Source organism: Epinephelus lanceolatus, chromosome 8 (genome assembly GCF_041903045.1).
Source record: "Epinephelus lanceolatus isolate andai-2023 chromosome 8, ASM4190304v1, whole genome shotgun sequence".
Taxonomy (NCBI): Eukaryota; Metazoa; Chordata; class Actinopteri; order Perciformes; family Serranidae; genus Epinephelus; species Epinephelus lanceolatus.
This window is the reverse complement of record NC_135741.1, coordinates 23,023,400-23,045,316: the sequence shown is the minus strand read 5'-3', so window position 1 is coordinate 23,045,316 and position 21,917 is coordinate 23,023,400. Positions and strand designations below refer to the sequence as shown.

The 21,917-nt window shown below is 41.3% G+C and overlaps 1 protein-coding gene across 1 annotated transcript in view; it reads right to left on the bottom strand.

Annotated features, from left to right (window-relative positions):
* Window positions 1-21,917, bottom strand: part of LOC117257910 (chemokine-like protein TAFA-2) — a 127,590-nt gene that overhangs the window by 4,367 nt on the left and 101,306 nt on the right. Inside the window, exons 3-4 of the mRNA XM_033628324.2 lie at window positions 11,215-11,364; window positions 1,460-1,584 (exon numbers count right to left, since the gene is read on the bottom strand). Of these exons, the coding sequence (XP_033484215.1) occupies window positions 1,460-1,584; window positions 11,215-11,364 (275 nt within the window). The remainder of the gene's footprint in view (window positions 1-1,459; window positions 1,585-11,214; window positions 11,365-21,917) is intronic.

Below are 21,917 nucleotides of genomic sequence, written 5' to 3'. Positions count from 1 at the left end.
ACGACAGAGTCAATGATAAAATGATGCTCGGCTGAGACCAGTTCGCTTTGAACTCGTTCAGGAAATTATAAATGCGCTCTTTGGGGTTGATAAAACTAAACGCATGCGATCAGATATATGAATCAACTTCTAAATGGCACTCACATATTCAGAAATTATATCATCTTCATATCTGATCGACCCCCGTGTGCCTCTCTCTTCAATTATGCCCGGTTACATACTCCAAGACCACCCTGTCGTTTTCTATTTCCATCTCTTTGTCTTTTTATCTCGCTGTGATGCAAGCAGCGAATTTAGAAAGTTCAGTAGAACTCATGAACAGCCTAACACACATTTAAACTCAGGCCAGCGCAGCAGAAAAATATTTCAGGGTGAGAGTAAGAGGAAGGGCTTTTGAGAAGGGAAGAGTGTAACTTGAGGGGGCGAGATCCACTTTGCTAGGTGAGAGGTGAGCAGTGGAAAAAGTAGGGAAGGAATTCTTAATCAGCCAGGTGTATAGGAGACAGTCTCTGAGTGTTTTAGAGACAGAGAGAGTGGGAAAGAGAGACAGGGGGGCCCACGTGTGTCTTAAGCTTTACTTATCCCTCTCTTCTACCCAAGGAGATGCACTCTCCCTCCTCTGACCACGCCTTCAATCAATTATTTAGGCAGAAAACAAAGGTCTGCACCCAGCCATGAATAATGGAAGATGAGAAGGCAGAGAGAAGGATGGAGGTTAGAAACAGAAGCATACAGTGACAAGAGGTGAGTCTCACACAAATCCCCTCCTATGACAGACAGCTAAGAGTCTGCTCAGGTCGAGTCACTGAAGAGAACCCCAACAGGTGCCACGGCTGGGGGCTCGGCAGAAAGATATATAATGTACATTCATGCCTGCAGGCACACATGAAGAGACAGACAAATGGGCAGTGCATGAAAATTGAGGGAATACAGGAAGGAAGACACACACATTCACAAACCGCACATACTGTATTATGGGCGAACGGGAGCGTAAAAACTATCCGAGGACAATTACCACTCTAGTGTATCCACTGTGGTGAGTTGTTTTTGCATCGAGTCAGATGGCATGCCAGTCAGACGCAGGGAAGCAGGGCAAGTGGGAGTGAAGGGAATTGTGATGTTCTCTCTCTCTCTCTCTCTCCGTGTGTGTGTGTGTGTGTGTTTGCCTTGTTCCTGTTGGCCTTGTTTTTCTTCAGAGACTGTTTGATGTTAGATCCAAGATGGGCGGGAGGAGAAAGTAAAGAGAGAGAGAAATTGGGTAAGAAAAGAGAGATATGGAGGGAAAAGGAGAAAAGAGCAGGGGATGATGATAAATATGAAAGAAAGGAGGAAGAGAGAGGACACGACGGAGGTGGAAGTGGGTCACTCGGTGGTGGGTCTGACCGTGTGTGCATGCATGTATGTGTAACAGGGATGAGAGAGAAAGAGGGAAATCGAGAGATACTGGGTGAATACCAACCTTTGTGGTCTTGACTTTGTTGCCTGTGCTGCAGCTCCATCCTGTGAGGTCTGGGAGAACCTTACACTCCTCGCCATCCATGCACGGCTGCATCTGACACCACCACTTCTGGGCTACAATGGAGGCTGGGGGGAAGAGAGAAGGGGAGGTGGCAGATATTTAGTTTGGCAAAGATGTGACTCGTTGTTTGTGGGTGTGTGTTCGTTCAGTGCTTTGATGTGTTTCCAGACCCCGTATTTGTGAATTTTGACACCAAGCTTTCCCAAAACAACTTTCCATCCAAATTTGACAGAAATTTTTAGAGAAATGCCAAAAGAAAATGTGAATTAATGTGCATTTCCATCCACTGCCGTCATGGGAATATTAGGAGCTGGGCTCATCGAGATAAACAGTTGGTAGCAGGTCTCAGCTGGGTGCCATGAAACCATTGCAGGAGAAAAGGGTGCGATGGGATGATGTAATTAAAAGTCAAACCTCAAACAAATGGAAACGATGTGGAAAACCTGGGGGACGTATAGCATTTCTGTTCTCAAGTTACACTTTCCATCTCTTGGGTGAAGCTTCAGCTGGTGTTTAAGTCACATGCTTCATATACATCATGATTTATTCACCAAGTCTGTTTCCACTGCACACTGTAGCATTTTGCTTTTATTGATACACAAACTTTTCCGCCTCAGCAAAGCTTAGGAACTTTTTCGCAATATTTCAACTTTTATTTGGCAAATTTTGAAGCATTTCCACCAGGTTTCTTTATGCACAAATGGTGGACACTGGGTAGATGCAAACAGTGTTGGGGAAACCTCTTTGAAAGCATAGCCTTGCAAGCAACCAATTACTTCACACAGGAAGAGGTTGAACTACAGCAAAGCTACCTGGAAGATATCTAGATTGGTTAACTAAAACTACTTCAGAAAAAGTAGTTTGAATACAAAAAAATCATATGCTAGCAAAACATGCCACTTAATTGAGTTCATTGCAAAAAGTACCCAGTGGCTCATACATGAACAAAACAAAAAAAAAAAAACAAAAAAAAAAAACACTATTCATAAGAAAGTGTGAGGAATGTCAGTAGGGTTGGGAGATTTGGCCCTAAAATAATATCTCGATATTTGAGGGTATTTTTGCGATAATGATATTCTTGAAAATATGACAAATTAGCAAAGAAAAATATTATTAATTTAAGAACATAGACTTGCAACAAAATAAGTGATATAGTTTTACAGTTTGCTTCACATATTCAGTAAAAACTAAACAAATATCATCTCTTAAAATGATTTCTTTAGTTTGTAAACAACAACAGTAACTCAGAATGAGATTCAGATTCTGTTTACAATATTAGTTAATATATTTAAACAGCTCCCCAAAACAAAAAAATGTACCCTGGGATCTATATATAGGCCTATATAATCAACAGGCGATTTCCTTCTTTTAGTAAAGTCCTAAATGATTGAGTTGTTTTTTCCCACCTGGACCTTTATGCTCTGCCATTTCTCCTCCAATCATCACCTGTGACAGGCTGTTATGATACCACAACTATCACACGTATGTTGTTTTTTGTCGAGCCACAGGCGGAACATAGGTTTACATTACCAAGGTTTCATGACAAAACGACACAGACTTGTGTGCGCTCGACAAGAGAGGAGAGGGAGAGACGCTGTGCTGCTGCCAGAGGAGCCGCTGAATGAGTTCCCTCTGAGCAGTAAGTCACTAAAAGAGTCTGAGAAGTCCGGGGCTGTTCATAAAACTCAAGACGCCACAGTTTATTCCACACTACTGAAGCTGCTCCTCCTTTTGTACCCACCACAGAGTTGCTAATAATTCTGCTTTCAGCCATGCTTGTTGTTGCTGTGGGTAACAGAATGACATCAATGTCAACGACTAGAAATATTGCCAGTATTATGATATGAATTTTTCAAGTGATATTAAAACATTTTACTGGTATTACTGTGAACAAGATGATATGGCACACCTCTAATGTTTAGTTTTGTATACAATGTACATCAGTCAGACATCTGCCTTCAGAAACTAGAGTCCAGGAGGAGGTGTTGCACCAAGTAGGATTAAGTAGGCGTAGCCAGATAACTCCTAAAATAGCATGTGACTACCACTCTGATAATTTGTTATTAAATAGCAATAATCAACCCATTGTGGTCAAAGGGGCTTCAATTACAGTAGATAAGCAAGAGTAAACTAATTTTCTTTGATAGCTCAAAATTGTTTGTAGTTTCAGTAGTTAACTACACAAAAAATGGCAAAAAGGGAATTTCACTGCTTGAATTACTCTGCAAATGTGAGTGTAGTTGAACTACCATCAAGCTCCTGCAATATGTAGTTAAACTACCAGTTTAATAATATGTGGTTCACTGCTTCCCAACACTGGATGTAAACACACTTCCTGATAGAGTACCTGGTATAACTATAGATTCAGCCTCAGCATGATCCTGACACAAACCGTAAATGATATGTAAATTTGAGGATGCACACATAGCAAGGTGCAGAGCAGTGGGAGCATCAATTCAACTCCGTCAAAATGAAAACACATCACATAACTCTGCTCGACTGCACCAGGCTTCATTCACCAAGCGTTTTCAGCTATCTTTCCTTATTCAGGCTGGTGTCTGGCATTGTGTCTGGTTTTCCTTTTATAAATTTCATTGATTTACAGATCATTATAGATACAAAACATATTTTAAATAAACACCATCCTTCTAATTTTCTTTTTTTTTTTGCAAAATATAATAATTTACCCTTATGCATACAGAAATTTACAAGAGCTATATAAATGATCATCTGTTCTCCTTCAGCCTCATTTTCTCAAACTCATTTTTAAAAACACTAGACTGAAATATCTTTCATCTCTTCATATTTATAGATAACCCTAATGTCAGAGCTTATCTGTGGTTATCTTTAACACATCTATTCTTTAACTAAATTTCCAAGTGTAAAATTTTCTGCTGTTTGATAACAAATATAATCCACTTATCCAAAGAAAATGCATTAGAACAGTCATTTTAGAAATCAAAAATGCTTCCTAGAGCACAAAAAAATATGAGTTTTAACATATTTGACACTTTACCATATAATTCTGAATACTTAATGTTGTTACACGTCAACATCTGCATAATTCTTATGATGTTTCCCGCATGTGCCACTACTATTAACCTTCAGGGGAACATGAATTAGAATTTTTTTCCTCTGGAGAAAATAATTTGACAACCTTTCAGTGATAAGAAAAAAGGCAGAAAATGGGTTATGTTCTCTTTGGAGAGTATTTTAAATGCAGATTATTGCTGTATGCATGGGCACTAGAGTCATGTGAATTTAATCAGTACATAAGAGATCATTTACATTTTCAATTCATGTGGGGGGGGGGGGGGGGGGACAAAACTGGAGGCGAGATATGCGTGAGACAGCTGGGATATGTTGTGATCTTTGAGGATCTGGAGTAGATTTGTTCACAACACGTCGAATCAGATAAAAATGAACTGATGAAGTGCCTTTAGCAAACACAAAGGAGAGAAAAGGCTTAGGAAGACCAGACACATCAAGAACAAGAGGATGATTAAATATCATCACAAAGAAAAAAGGAACAAAAGAGCGCTCACTGCAGTAATGGACTGAATGTGTGAATACATTAAGAATGTTTTCAGGAATACCCTTTCTTCATGTGTCACTCTAGAGTTACCATGTAATCACAGCACATGTTTAGCATGCAAGTATTTCAGTAACTGTCAGTCCAACTTAGTAATTAAATACTCACTTAAAACACAGCTTGTATTCAGTGACATAATTCCCAGGGGATTAATGATGGTTTGTGAGATACTTTTCTTTAACAGACCAACTTTGCCGTTTTGTCTGAGGAATTTTCAAAGCATTTTGTAGTCATCAGATGTTGCAGATAGGAGCCACTCTGAGCAGAAGAGTTCCAGTATACAAAGCTGAGACAGACTTTCATCAAATTGTCATGATGTGGTCTGTCAGAATATGTGTCTGCTCAATAGTCAGTGTATTACCTATAGTAGATGACAGTCAATGCGCCCCCAGTTTGAAGGACAAACAGGAGTACTGACACAAAAGCTTAGCAATGTACTGCTGTGGATGGTGGCAGCAGCAAAACAGATTTAAGCCACCTAAGAAAATCAATGACAGTTTAAGTGTAGGCTATATTTAAAACATTGTCACCACTTCACCTTTCCATCAGTCAGCATTAAACAGCTTCAGTCCCCCATCCATCAAAGCCACCAAACTCCATTGACAAAAATAATAATTTTAGCTCGCTGAATACGGGAGCTACTAGTCAACCGCTGCCTCCATCCGTAAGTTTGTTTGTGTTATTCTGTGACTTAAGTGAATTTTTACTAACCTTTTTAAATGCTTCAGTCACACAATAAAACAAACAAAATACCTGATCGAAGCAGCAGCAGATCAGCAGCTACTGTGTTCAGGGATGTTAAATTACTGTTTTTCTCAATGGAGTCTGGCTTTGAAGAGAGTGATAGTGTGTGAAGGAAAGGTAAAGCAGTCTTATACCCCTTTTCGACAGTCATGGGCTGGCTTGGCTTGGCTTGGTTTGGGCCGTCAGCCCAGCACAGCAGGAACTTGCATTTCCATTTCCATTCCAATCACTACCCACTTAAGGGCGGGCGTCTCAGCTTTTGGACCTTCTCCTGAGAAGGTACATCTCTGGTGTGGCTTGGTGTGGCATGGGGCATCTAAACTGACAGTGGAAACACAAATCACTGCAGCATAGCTTTACTCATCGCGGCCAAGAGTGTCAATGGAAAAAGGGTATTTGGCACTCCTGCCTGCTTCTCCAAACTGGGGGCGTGCTGACCGCCATCTACTGTAGGTAATACACTGACTATATATGAGTACCTCATACAACCCAACTTCATAAGATCTGAACTATCAGTTTAAGTAAGTAATTTACTTCAGTGTTTGCATTTTATGCTACTTCATACTGCTACTCCAAAACATTTATCTGACAGCTACTGGTTACAAGTTACTTTTCAGATCAAGATTTTACAAACCAAACGTGATCAGTACATAAAATATAATGCTGTGTTTTAGATTTTGCCACCCTTAAAGGGATAGTGCATCCAGAAATGAAAATTCAGCCATGATCTACTCACCCATATGCCGAGGGAGGCTCAGGTGAAGTTTTAGAGTCCTCACATCCCTTATACTGCTCACGCATGTGCGCTTGCGCGAGACCATGAGACATGGGCACCACCTTCATGTGTGTTGAGTTGAGTTCAAAAGACATTTTTCCAATCAACTTTTTATGTCGGGGCTTCAGCACACTTGGATCACTATGGACGAGCAGTGTGGAGATATTCTGTTGTTTCAATTATGTGTTTTTTTTTTGGACGTTTTAATCTGGGTCGCACAGCCTGCATTAGGTAGAGTTTTGTTGCTAGCCCCATCTCTGCAAGGGATGTGAGGACTCTAAAACTTCACCTGAGCCTCCATCGGCATATGGGTGAGTAGATAATGGCTGAATTTTCATTTTTGGGTGCACTATCCCTTTAAGTATATGAAACATTTAAAATTAGCTTCACCTCAATCAGCTTTAACATTAAAGTACTGTAGACATGGTAATGCATCAATAATAATGGTCTATTAATATAATGGTCCACTGCAGATTGATGTAACGCACACTTTAACCTTTGATAACTTAAGTACATTTTGCTCATAATGCTTTTGTTCTTAAGTTGAATTTTTAATACAGGACTTTGATTTGTATTCAAGTGTTTCTTTAGTGTGGTGTCACTACTTTTACTTCAGTAAATTATCTGAATATTTATTCCACTGCTGATAATAGTACATGCTAAATAAATACATGAAAACCCCACAAACAAAAGATTAGAGTCAAATTTGTTGTTAATGTTTGAAAAGCAGCGGTGCTCACACATACTGTTACTGTGTTTGTTCACCTGGTCGGTTAAATGTGCTGTGCTTTAAGTAATTCATCTGTGAATTCTAAACATCAGTGTAGTTTGAGGTGAACTTCTTCACTTGTTCACTTTATTTTCCTGTTTATAGATTTGGGTTTTTACATGAACTCCACAGGCAAGAAACAACAGAGTCGCAGCGACTGCAGTCTGTGATTTCATCAAGTGCCACTCGTCATAGTTGCAGGGGGTGCAGGATACTGATTTTGTTGACAGAGGAACAGTAGCCAGGGGGATTTTCCGGGTATATGGGTACATTTTGTTGCCTAGAATTGTCAGCACTACTGCGAAACAAAGCTCATTTATGTGTAAAAGCCCAGATAAACATTTGGGTCTGCAGAATCAACCTTTCATTCACTGTCAACAAAGCAGCTCCAGAAAGATAACACTTTCTGCAGATTATAATATTTGCTATAATGATTCATGTTGGGAGTACTTTTATGTTCACATAACATTGACTGAAGTGCTCGACATAATAGCAGGAACACCTGAATTATTCCTCATAGAGAGATTTTCCCTATTCTCCCTCTCAGTTAAGAAGAATTTGTTCAATTTTTATGTGTCATTGGAGTTATTTGCTTGGTTGTGAAGCACAGATTACTTCTGCCGTTCAGAATACTTCAGATGTCTGCTTCTTTTACCTTTACTGTTTATCTGGGTAATAGCTGGAGTAGGCATTTCATTATTTTTGAATTGCTTGTGTGAGCAATGTAACCTTGTGCCATCCATCATCCTTGCTATTCTTCTGAATTCATCAAAAAATATAATTGACAAAGCAGGAAACACTGTTGGACAGGAAAGCAGGGACAGTGGGAGTAAGGTTTCGGTTTGTCTTATTGTGTTCCTTGCATTTCTGTGCAGTGGCTACAAGGACACCTGCAGTATTTTTGGCTCCCGGTGCACAAAAATACTGCCAAGATAGTATTGACATCTGTGTCTACTGTCAAATCAGAGTTTACCTCAGTCATATATCAGTTTTATAAAAATGGTCAGAGGTAGCAGAGTAGCACACACTAGAACATGTTTAAAATGGATGTATGTAGGATAATATAATGAAGTATTTCATACAGGAGCAAGGAGTGTCACATTGGTAAGGATTACTGCGGCAGGATTGGCCAGAGTATAAATTATATTTCAGTCAGAGACATTGTGTGAGGGAATGGACCATTCATAGTAAATGCTTAAACTGTTAGATTTTTACAGGCTCTCAAAAAATTCCTGCAGCAACAAGACTTCCAGTGGGAGAACCAACCACTCAGCTCCCCAACAAACACATACATGTAAATTAGATCTTAGTTAAATCAGGAATACCCAAAAATAAAGTACATGAGGAAGAGGCTGGTGATGGAGGGAGCATATCAGCAGAGTAACGGGCTGCCACACAAAGATCGATAACTATAGCAATAACTACGTGAGCATCCACACTTATTAACGATAATGTAATGTAAACAGTGGCACCAAGCTCGCTCTGCACACTCCAGCAGTGTCAGCAGCTTAAGGAAATGGGCAGTCACTACTGTGACATCCACAAGGGGTTCATTAGGCTACCTGGGGTAATGCTAGGTAGCCTACCAGGATGTTGTAGCTATTCATAATCATCTCTTTGTCTCTGTTTATAATAATAATGAAACATGATTGTGTCCCAGATGCCCTTCTTGATAGCGTCTAGCGTCTAATGACTACTTTTTTTTTATCAAACAGGAGTACGTTTTTTTAACCTCAGTGACAATATCATCGGCCTGTTGAAAGTGACGCCCTGTAAATTCAGATGGATTGTCATTAACTGTCAGTAGCCCTTTTTATACAGGAATCATGCTAAAATGTTGCTACAAAGTCGCTTCATTTTGCCACCTTTGCATTTTTACACAGAATCAAATTGTGGCATTATGCTGCTGCATTTTGTGGTTTTAGATAACTGCTGGCATTGCAAAAGAAAAAGAGGCATGACAGGTGTGACAGGTAACGCAACAGCCTCGGCCTTGAGTGTGACATATAACGTACGCGTCAGCAGCGCTTTATAAACATAAAACAATGATATGACATGGCAATAACAATCATTTACTGCACTGTTATATGGTGGCTGATCTCACCCTCTATTTGAAGAGAAAGGAGCTCCCGGACCTCATTGTTTTCCCAATTTACAGGCATTTTCAGTCACTATTCTTCGTTTTTGAGTTAGCTGCTAACTGCTATCAACTGCTTTTTAAATCTCCCGGCAGAGGGTCACACACATTATACGGCATCAAAACCTCACACCCGTCCCATCCATGGTCCTGTCCTGCCAGCTGTCCCTTTTACAAAGACATCACTTCAGGGCAGTTACTACCTCTACTGCTAGCTTAAAGGCGAGACAACGCTGTCCCCCCGTCCCGCAATTATACCTTCCATACAGACTAGCAAAGCTGCATAACGCTGTAAAATTCCCACTTGAAGAGGCGTTGTACAAGGGGCTAGTGTTTCTATCCTTCATAAAATCACAACCTCAACAATTCAGTTTGCTGCTGTTGTTGTCATGATAGTTGCAGTGTGAATGCTGTCATCCATCCATAATTGGGTTATAATGGCCATGCTGTACTCCTATATGAATATAATTTGATCTTACTTGACAGCTGGTAGCCAGACAGCTAAAGACTTAGACAGGGGTCGAAGCATGAAGGAAGCAGTAAGCACTTGGGGTGTGTATGTTTTCCTCTTGAACAATCTGAAACATACTAAGATACAAAGTTCACAAGCCAATGCGAAAAATGATGCAGATATATTTGTGAGGTGAGAGAGGGTTTCAATGTCTCTTTCTAGCTCCAATTTTTCATTCTTCATGTAGCTATTTCTTTTAAGTTTACAAGACAAAGGCCTTCAGGAGTGACTGAAAATGATCACCATTACCCCTATGGCACACAATGAGACACTTTCACACAGAGGCGACGGGCACAGAGTGCAGAGAAAGACCCATTTTTTCAGAATTTCATGCAGTATTTGGGTTGGATCTGGAGTTCTCTATCGACATAACCAAATCTCTGACTCTTGTATTGGTTTCACAGTCCATAGCCGTTAATCTTTACACCCCTAGTTGGCACCAGTCGGGTACTGTCAGCTCAACTTTAGTGCTCTGCCTGAGCTAATGCTAACAAACACAGAAAAACTATAATCAACATGAAAACATTAAAAACCATAAAAGGCATATTTAGACAGTAAAACCATAGCTCATCTCCGCCCATCAGTCTCTCCCACTGCTGCTTAAACCCTCATCCATGCCTTCATCATGTCCAGAATTGACTACTGTAACAGCATTCTTTATGGTACAAACTCCAATACATCCAGAACTCTGTTGCCCGCTTCCCACTCCTGCGATCACATGACCCCCGTCCTTCAGAACCTCCACTGGCTCCCTGTCCCACAACGCATCCAATTCAAAGTCCTTCTCCTCCCTTACAAAGCCCTCCATAAACCAGCCCCCCTCCTACCTCACTGAGCTGCTCCACCGCCACACTCCTTCCCAAAGTCTCCGCTCCTCTGATGCCAACCTCCTGACTCCACCACCGCTTCTCCATAGCCGCCCCCTCCCTCTGGAACTTTCTCCCCAAACACATGTGAGACTGCACTGACCTCTCCCAATTCAACTCCGTCATCAAATCTAATCTTTTCAAAACGGCTTTTAATGTGTGAATGATGTTGTATTTTGTTGCAGTTTATTTTATGATCCTTTTTAACAAATGTAAAGTGTTTTTGAGTACCATGAAAAGCGCTCTATAAATAAAATGTATTATTATCAATATTAAAATGTGTACAAACAGTGATACGTACCATCAACACAGGAGGGCATGGCCCGGGTGGTGCCAGCAACCTGTCCAGGGAAACAGGAACATTTGACAGTCTGAGATCTCTCCTCGATCTTGTTCTTGTTGCAGCAGCGATGGGCTGCTATCACCTCACACGTCCCTGCCTTCACGTGCACTGTGAAACAGAGAGAGACAGACACACGCACTGTGTTCAATATATCAGGCTCATTTACACTGGTGTTTAATCCAACATGTGATCTGACATCAAACATTAACGAGTGAGTAGACAGACATTTTGTCATCAGATTAGTTTGGTTCCACACCAGTGAATCACTGCCCACGTTGCTTATTTTTTCAGCGTTTCAAGTCGGTGTGGTGTTGTTCTCCCTGACGGCTGTTTACACTGTTGAAAAATAACTGAGACAATTTGTTGGTTTGATTAAGAATGTGAATGTTATCTACTGGTACCTGATCCCGAACAAAAAAAAAAAAAACAATAGTTACCACAAAACATGACGACAAGTATAGACCAGATCAGTGCAGCTATACGGGGTGTTGTAATTAAACCTAAAGAAATTATAACGCTTAAACAAACCTTGACAGGACAGACGTGCCAGTCGCTGCCAAAGGGCTCGAACAAAACAACCGTCCCTTCGCCAAACAAAAAATGGTAACATGAACATGAATAATGAAGTGAGATGAAAGTGCAATTCAGTGTGATTATGAGACTATTATCAGATAGCCATGAGCCACAAAAGAGCTGTTTATAATCACAACTATCAAATTAAGCTTTTTATGAATTCAGAGTCTTTATTTATGCACTGATGTGTGCACAAACAAAATCATGCACCCATGTAAAAATATTTGGCTTACAGACACATACAGCCTCACAAATAAGCAAATCTGGAGGTCCCAGTGTTTTACTGCATGGCTGCTGAGCACAGCTGCTGCCTCAGTCATATCTGTATAGAAAATGCATTTTAAGTCTCTTGTAGCTCTTCTGCAACACACAGGGAACAAAATGGTGACTAGGTGATTGACAGAGAGAAAAACAACCAATATTTGCATTAGAATATACTGATCTGATTGTATGTTGTGCCATTTCCAAATGAGAATTAGCTTCAATGAAGGGCAGATGTAGGAAGCCCCTTCACTTCTTCTATAGCTACCACTTTGTGTGCACATTCATATACACACACACTTCAATCAGACAGCTCTGTGGTTAATTAACAACAAGTCCACCCCGAGCACAGAAGTCCCTTGAGTCAGCCATGAGAGAGGGAACAAAGACATCACTCTACATTTGAAGATTTCTGATGTCAACACATGGTCCTTTCATACCAGCCTTTCATCAAATACATGAAAATGTCAAGGACAAACAAAAAGCCTTGTCAGGAGCACTGTGTGCAAGAATACAGTGCGTGTGTGTGTGTGTCTGTGCGTGCCTTTTGGTGGCTGCGTACCTACAATGTATACTGTTCATGTCTTCAGCCATGCTTGACTTTGCATGTCGTGGGTTTGGGAGCGAGCATGTTTGCATAGCCTCGTGGTTGCAAAAGTCAAAGTCTGGTGTGTGCGTTTTGACTTTTCACACAGTTGTTGGAAGTTACTGCTATTTCCATTACAAAAGAGTCCGCCCACAATACAACAAAGGGTGCACACTGCGTGGCAATGAAAACTAAAGCAGCAAACAATAACTCTGCTCTGTCCAAAGAGTATTTAAAAAGTGAGGCGAGCCGCACTGAAAGACAGAGTATGAATATGTTAAACAGGCTAACAGAGATTTGAAAAGTTCCTAATTTGCTCCGTTAATGAGAAAAAGACAAAGCAGCAATCCTGCAAAGCCCAGTCCAATTACTATCTCAGTGAAAAGCACTGTCTAATATCTCGCCCACTGTGTGTCTGTGTCTCATTGTTCTTTCATGTCCTCTCATTTCCCTTTTTGATCCACTAGCACTGGATAGTGATGTTGGTTGATTGATCTGTCCATCTGTCTGTCCATCAATCCGATTAGGATGTTATCAGCCAATTAAAAAGCCGTTATCTGTGGTTCTTAGCCTCAGATAGGGAGTAGAAGGTGCCTGCCACACTTACTATCAGGTTCAAAGTGCGTTATCAGCTCTTTAAAGGGCCATTTGCATACGCAACGAGTGAAATGGCCATTGAATGTCTGTTTGCATATCCAAATAAATGAAACCGTCGTAGTTTGGTTAGTTACACTTTCATTTTCCTTAGGTTTAGGTGCAAAATCTGCTTGGTAAAGTTAAGGAAGAGATATTATTATAAGTCAGTTAAAACAGGTGTCTCTAGTTAAATCAAGTCAACGCCGACTTTGGGTTTCACGCTGGACACCAACCCTGCTGAATTGGGTGAAAGTCCTGTGATTGTTTGATCCGTTCACCATGTCTCCCTCCCACTCAGCATGGACTTTTGCGCACTAAATATGACATGACCTGATCTCATCATTTGCTCCTGCCATAATTATTACATCACACTTGGGGTGGTGCAGTGGTTAGCATTGGGTTCCTGGTTCGAAATCCAGGGTAGGGGGGTTGAAATCTCGGGTTTTAACCCATAGGTGTGAATGTGAGCGTGAATGGTTGTTTGTCTCTATGTGTTAGCCCTGCTAACACTGGTGACATGTCTAAGGTGTACCCCGCCTCTTGCCTAGTGTTAGCTGGGATAGGCTCCAGCCCCCCCATGACCCTGAACAGGATAAGCAGTTATGAAAAAAAAAAGAATGAATAATTAATTATTATAACCACCGAGTTCTTGCCCAAACAATAAATGTACTGCCATTCATGGCCAAATAATGGCTGTGTGAACCTAATAGAACAGGGGTCTTCAGTGTTTTTACACAAATTACCCCTTAGCTGAAAGAAAGATGGAACAGGGACCAGCTACTGCATATATTGCTTAAAACTGAGCTCCACTTGAGATCATTCTCAGAATATTTTTTGATCTTTTTGATCTCTCTCATTTGTGCTTGCCTGTAGCTGCTAAGTCAGCGGCAGTTGTAGCATTAGCCTTCCCCTCTGTTCTTTAGCTGGTGGTTTCTGAGGTGGATGGTATTTCAGAGTCTCTTGCTCAAAAAGTTGCAAAACGATCCATTGTGGCTCACAAGAATATACATCCACCTGGAATAATAATAGAGCCAACTGGCTATTATGTTTTAATATTACATAACTGTTAGCTAACTAGTTTACCTTGCAATGATAATTGCTGCACAGTGATTTAGCATTAGCTAGCTCACGTGATTGCACAAGGGTTCATGGGTAACAGTGAGCCTGTCATTAATGCTGTGTACTTTAAAGTAGATAGGAGTTATTACATGAAAAGGCCGATTTATCTTTACTTTAATATGATGGATTCATGCCTTGCCTTGTCGTGTATTTTCAGACATATTTGAATTTTTGAGAGAAAAGATAAAACTTCAAAGAGTGATTTGTTGCAGTAACTCTGAGAACCTCCCTTCTTGAAAACCCAGGTAATAGATTTTGGCGCAGACCCATTGTAACCGATATCTTTGAGGCTTAAAACCACTAATAATGGTCATTTAATGGCCTGATAACAGCCGACACTTTGGTTCACACAGAGACATCTCATCAGCTACAGATTGCCATAAAATTTGGTGTCAATGTTTATGGCCTGCAGAAAATGTATCCCAGCGATTTTGGTGAACCCATGACCTTTGGTTTATTATCATCATCAGGCAGTTAAATTTATATAAAGAAATATTTATAGATGTGTTCAGAGCCTCTGGTCCCACAGTGAACCAGTCATAGTACTGTTTTTCCTGACCTAAATGACCCTTCGACCTTTTTTTTCTATTCCCACACATCAGGACACACTTTTATGATCCCCACAAGGTCTCTGTCCATTTTGGTTATTACATGACCTTTACTCAGACGTCGACTTCAGGCCAAATTGTCAAGTTAAATGACAGGAGGATGAATTATATTGACTCCGCTGCTTCGTTTGTGCCACTCTTGCAAAATGTCTGCTTGCAGAAAGATATGTGATAATTGAACCCGCTAACCGTTACACCTTTACAACAAAATAACTGACATTTTTATCCCCCTTCGTCGCAAGGCTGGAAGAATATCCGAATCAACAGTATGTCATTTATTCCATCCAGCACTTTCATGCCCTGGGCTGAAATGAGCATGACAGCCTCTGAGGATTGCTGGTGGGCTTTAGAGTTTTGTTTGATACTAATACCTCTTTTGCCTCTTGCCCTCTCTCTCTCTCTCTTTCTCTCTCTCTCTCTGTGCACCACTCTAATTGACTTGCTTTTGTTTTTTTCATAGGCTTGACAACCTTGTTGGCTGATACTCAGCTCAGGAAAATCAACACACACAGAGAGTAAACACCTTAGCCCAACCCCCCACTGGCACACACACCCCCTGGCCCATTTTTTGGCTCAGCACCTGCAGTTGTAATTGACTCAGCATTAGTAAGAGCGGTGGTGCACTAAGCTGAGCATAGAAGAGTAATGAGGAGGCGGGGGTGAGAGGATTTTACTGGAGGAATGTAAAAGTTCATTGAGGCTTGATGACACAAATGAATGTTAATAGATGGCAGTAAATTCCTTCAATATAGACCACATGGTGAAATAAATATGAGCTGGAGTCATATGACAGAATGGTTGAGTGATTATTTTGGCACTGCTTGATACGTAGATGTCTACAACAGGCTGTCGTGACTTTATTTTACGTGTACGGTAATTGGCAGCTGAATCGTTGCCTGCTCAAGGTATTACTCTGTAACGTTCACTTGACAACTTTTAAACCATTACTGCTGCCAGGTGGCAGTAATGGTTTTGAAATAACAGACCATGTACTGTACTTGCTCAGACAAGGAAACTGAAGGCATGGGAGACTGAGTGTTGAAGCCCCACTGACCAAAACTTGATTATTATAATTGTGCTGATTGCTGCTATTCATGGTTTTTACAAAATGCAGACAGTGCTAATCATCCCACCGGAGGTCTGGTTGTAGTTTTAATCTTCCAAATCAACCTTTAAAATATGAAAATTGTTAAGACCCATTCAGAGGACATATTTTAATGCTGTACTCAATCGGTCAAAAAGGCTGTATTAACAGTGCTGATTTCATATTTGATAAAAATGGAAATTGGAAGTATTCGCTCTTGTTAGGTTCACACTGTGAGCTCATGTAGGTTCACTCCGCCTCAACATTAATCCCAATACAGTCCAGTTTTTTAAACAAGCAAAATACTAGTTTCTGGTGGATGTGTGCTGAATGTGCTGAATATTTCAAGGAGCATTTGAAGTACAGTACAGGCCAAAAGTTTGAACACACCTTCTCATTCAATGCGTTTTCTTTATTTTCATGACTATTTACATTGTAGATTCTCACTGAAGGCATCAAAACTATGAATGAACACGTGGAGTTATGTACTTAACAAAAAAAGGTGAAATAACTGAAAACACGTTTTATATTCTAGTTTCTTCAAAATAGCCACCCTTTGCTCTGATTACTGCTTTGCACACTCTTGGCATTCTCTCCATGAGCTTCAAGAGGTAGTCACCTGAAATGGTTTTCCAACAGTCTTGAAGGAGTTCCCAGAGGTGTTTAGCACTTGTTAGCCCCTTTGCCTTCACTCTGCGGTCCAGCTCACCCCAAACCATCTCGATTGGGTTCAGGTCCGGTGACTGTGGAGGCCAGGTCATCTGCTGCAGCACTCCATCACTCTCCTTCTTGGTCAAATAGCCCTTACACAGCCTGGAGGTGTGTTTGGGGTCATTGTCCTGTTGAAAAATAAATGATCGTCCAACTAAACGCAAACCGGATGGGATGGCATGTCGCTGCAGGATGCTGTGGTAGCCATGCTGGTTCAGTGTGCCTTCAATTTTGAATAAATCCCCAACAGTGTCACCAGCAAAACACCCCCACACCATCACACCTCCTCCTCCATGCTTCACAGTGGGAACCAGGCATGTGGAATCCATCCGTTCACCTTTTCTGCGTCTCACAAAGACACGGCGGTTGGAACCAAAGATCTCAAATTTGGACTCATCAGACCAAAGCACAGATTTCCACTGGTCTAATGTCCATTCCTTGTGTTTCTTGGCCCAAACAAATCTCTTCTGCTTGTTGCCTCTCCTTAGCAGTGGTTTCCTAGCAGCTATTTGACCATGAAGGCCTGATTCGCGCAGTCTCCTCTTAACAGTTGTTCTAGAGATGGGTCTGCTGCTAGAACTCTGTGTGGCATTCATCTGGTCTCTGATCTGAGCTGCTGTTAACTTGCCATTTCTGAGGCTGGTGACTCGGATGAACTTATCCTCAGAAGCAGAGGTGACTCTTGGTCTTCCTTTCCTGGGTCGGTCCTCATGTGTGCCAGTTTGGTTGTAGCGCTTGATGGTTTTTGCGACTCCACTTGGGGACACATTTAAAGTTTTTGCAATTTTCCGGACTGACTGACCTTCATTTCTTAAAGTAATGATGGCCACTCGTTTTTCTTTAGTTAGCTGATTGGTTCTTGCCATAATATGAATTTTAACAGTTGTCCAATAGGGCTGTCGGCTGTGTATTAACCTGACTTCTGCACAACACAACTGATGGTCCCAACCCCATTGATAAAGCAAGAAATTCCACTAATTAACCCTGATAAGGCACACCTGTGAAGTGGAAACCATTTCAGGTGACTACCTCTTGAAGCTCATGGAGAGAATGCCAAGAGTGTGCAAAGCAGTAATCAGAGCAAAGGGTGGCTATTTTGAAGAAACTAGAATATAAAACATGTTTTCAGTTATTTCACCTTTTTTTGTTAAGTACATAACTCCACATGTGTTCATTCATAGTTTTGATGCCTTCAGTGAGAATCTACAATGTAAATAGTCATGAAAATAAAGAAAACGCATTGAATGAGAAGGTGTGTCCAAACTTTTGGCCTGTACTGTATTTCAGGAATATTTGTTTCAGCCCTGTCTGGTCTGCAATAACATAATGAAGGGTATAATGGAGACAGTCCACAAGTTTGTGCTGTAATGATGTAGGATGCAGGATGTGGGAGTTGGACTTGACATCAGGAGTTTAAAATAAGCAAGACAAAAGCAAAAAGCTTGGACTGGTGTTTTCCCTTGACTCTTTTGTTGATGATTGCTTGTCCTCTCCATCATTCTCACTTGGTGCATAAACAGGAAGTATTATGTTTTTACCGGCTTCATGCCACAGTCAGGATGTAATAATGCATGTCTGAGTTTCTTGTAGTGCAGAGAGCTGCTGCTGATGTTGGCAATGTTGCAGTAAACTAACACCCCAATGTACACCTGTTACACGGTACGGCTGCTGTTGTTGGTTAGCTTGATGGACCTGCAGGCGTTATGTGCTGGCCGGATTGCCCCAAAATCTCATCATCATATTTTTACTGGATAGCATTTTTATATAAAATGACTCTTTTCCATGGAGTAACATGGGATTTGGGGGTAAAAAATATTAAAGATGTAATGATAGACTGTTGATCAGCACTCAGAGGGAAACAGCACTGCAAAGGCATATGTGTGTAAATGTTCAGTGTGCTCTCTAGCTTAATACAGCTTAAGGTGTCAACAGTCTGAGGCTGTGTTGTGCTAAGATGTTCATAATTACCAATCTGCCAGATAGCGAATCAGGCAGGGGGCCACAGACTCCAATAAACTCTGATAAATATTCAGCTAAATTAGGCATTACCCACCCCATGACATAAACACACAAACATACAAATGTACCAACCCGTTCTCATTCCAAGGTTGTCAGTTCGGCGCTTTGTCATGCCTCCTCAGGGTCTGATACCGACGCACAAAGCACCCTTTAGCACGTGTGTGTGGCACACAGTTGTCTCTTGGCTGAAGCACATTGTAACATGTGTTTAATGTTGTGAATTTTTATAGGGTTAGGCACAGACAGTCTCAACACCCATTGGCCATCTTCTGATGACAATAAAGCCTCTTCAAGAGATCTGTGTCACCAGTAGATATCCAGGCTAAGTCTTCCTTCTCTGTGCGCCAATCATTGTTTACAGTTTGATTAGCAACTTGAGACATGTCCAGACAACATTTTGGCTAATCTCTATCAACAGATTTCAGCCTACGAATACAGATAAATAAGAAGAAAGCTCATAGATAGCCAAATCATTGTCAGTTGATAGCCGATGGGTTCTGAGATTGCATTTCAGCCAATATGTTCCCCATCTTTTGCTGTTTACCTGCAGGCAATCAAAGCCCACTGAAACATAATTTCAATAATAATGTCAATACTACTTGGACTACAAATGGTACCAGAGCTGTGAGGGCAGCTGTGGCACAGGACGTAGAATTGATTGTCCACTAAACGGAAGATCGGCAGTTCCAGCCCCGGCTCCTCCAGTCCTCCAGATACTGAACCCCAAATTTAATTTCAGGAGCGTGTGTGATTGTTTCAGATCAGTAGCAGGTGGCACGCACTTTGAGTGGCTGAAAAACTTGTAAGGTGCAAGTGCATTTACCAGAACACTTCTGATACTAAAATCTTGTACTATTGCCAATAGATTCTGCATACAGTTGCATACAGCCTTGTCTGTTTACATAGATAAGGCATAAGACTCATTTATACTCCCTTAACCTACAAAAATAGCTCATCCGTTTCACACGTTGTAAATGTCAATGCCCTCATACTTCCATGTGTCCTTTATGATGGCATAGATACAGCCAAGACAGCACTAGAGGGCAGAGTCAAAAGTTCTATACAACAACAAACGAGGCAATGGTGGAGGAGGTCGTAATATTGTGCCATTAAACGGAGGCAGCCCTGTTGACTGTGGTGGTGATCTGTGCAGATATCATATACATCTTAACATGTGGGAGGAGAATTCTTTTCACTTTTTTAACTATACATTACGATATATTATTATATATCACCGATTCATTCCATTCCACCATTATTTAAATGTTTTCATTGTCTCCTTGGGTCGTATCTCATTTGAACTACCCTACATTGACTCCATGATCTCCGGTGGTAATGTCTGTATCAGTAAGCTGTGAGGGAACATGTACAAATGCAGACAAAATGAATGCAGAGTATGGATAGAAAGCTCGGCCTGTCTCTGTATCTAATGTTGAGCATTAATAATCCCTTGGACGTAACGTAATGTGACATCTGATGTGTGTACGAAATTTACATAACGTTATGTTAAATTAAGTCAACATCGATTTTTGGTTTCACCCAAGACGCAAACAGCGGTCTCCTGGCTGAAAGCCCTGTGTTTGTTTGACCTATCCATCCTCCTCAACCTCCTCATTTGGAGAATTTATCAGACTTTATAACAGTTACTCTGAGCATCTAATAATGCTGCAGATGGGTTTAGGTTGGAGTTAGCTGAAAGCCTGGTGCGTCTCATACAGACGCTAAAAAGAGCTTTGTGTGTCATTATGAGGCGGCGAGGTGTGTGACAAAACACCGGTATTTGATTACCTCTGGTTGAGACCAGGCTGAATGTACACATCGAATATGCACAGTCACAGAAAAATGATTTATCCCTGTGCACGCATTTGGGTATGCACTGCTAAAATAAATAGCAGAGGTGTTACAGTCTCCAGAGATATGTGTGTGTGTGTCTGTGTGTCTGTGTGTGTGTGTGTGTGTGTGTGTGTGTGTGTGTGAAGACTAATGATGCTAAACTACATGAAAAAGCACCCGGTTCAGTCTTACTAGGTGAGACTGCAACCCCTCTTTCTATTTCATAAATGGCGCCGACCGTCCTTTGCGATCAAATTTCATCTAACCATCTCCTCTTCTTCTTCCTCCTCCTCCTCATCTTCTTCACCTCTCTCACCTCATTCTACTGCTGTTTCATAAATGACCCATCCTTTTCTCAATCTCTCTTAGCCACTCCAACACCCCATTTTTCCTCTGCTCTCTTTCGCTCTTAGCTCTGCACAGCAAACTCAGCAGGGTAGCGAACCATTATCCTCAATCACAGGCCCTAAATCAGAGAATTTTTACACTTTCTATAATGTGTTCTCCCTCTCTCACCCTGTCTCTTTCCCACCCCGTCGATGTCTCTCTCCCTCTGTAAGCCCCCTCCCATCTCTCTCCATGACACGAGGACTTTTTATCCCTGCTTCTCTTAACACAGCAGTGGCTGTTAACCCCATTTACTAAGGATGACGTGCTACTGACAGACTAACAGATGGACAGATTGCCCTGACTCTGAACAACCAGGAGCTGTGTGTGAGCGTGTGCATGCATGCGTGTGTGTATGTGTGTGCGGTTTCAGTGACACACACAAAGCACTGAGATAGCTCTCTTGGTCCCAGCGGGGTACTTCTTTCAAATGTCACTCCTACCACTGGGGGCCTCCCTCTCTCTCTCTCTCTCTCTCTCACACACACACACACACACACACATGCACATGTGTTACAACATCCACCTTTACAATATAACCCACCTCAGCCAAATGCATTACCAAAAGAGCTTTACTCCTCATATCCATTTATTCTGCCACAAACAATAGCAGTCATTAGACAACACTATAGACTCTGCCACCAAGCCTCCAGTGCCACCTATTTCCTGAGGATGTGTCTATAAATTTTGCCAGTCTCTGGTATGTCCAGGTACTAATCCACTAAGCCAATTTTGGCTGTCAGCTATGCCAGCAGCTCCCCCCAATGTTGTGTTTTCTCCCACTAGTTGGACACAGATAGTAAGAAATCCAAAAACTGTTTCAGGAGCAGTACTGGGCGATTTT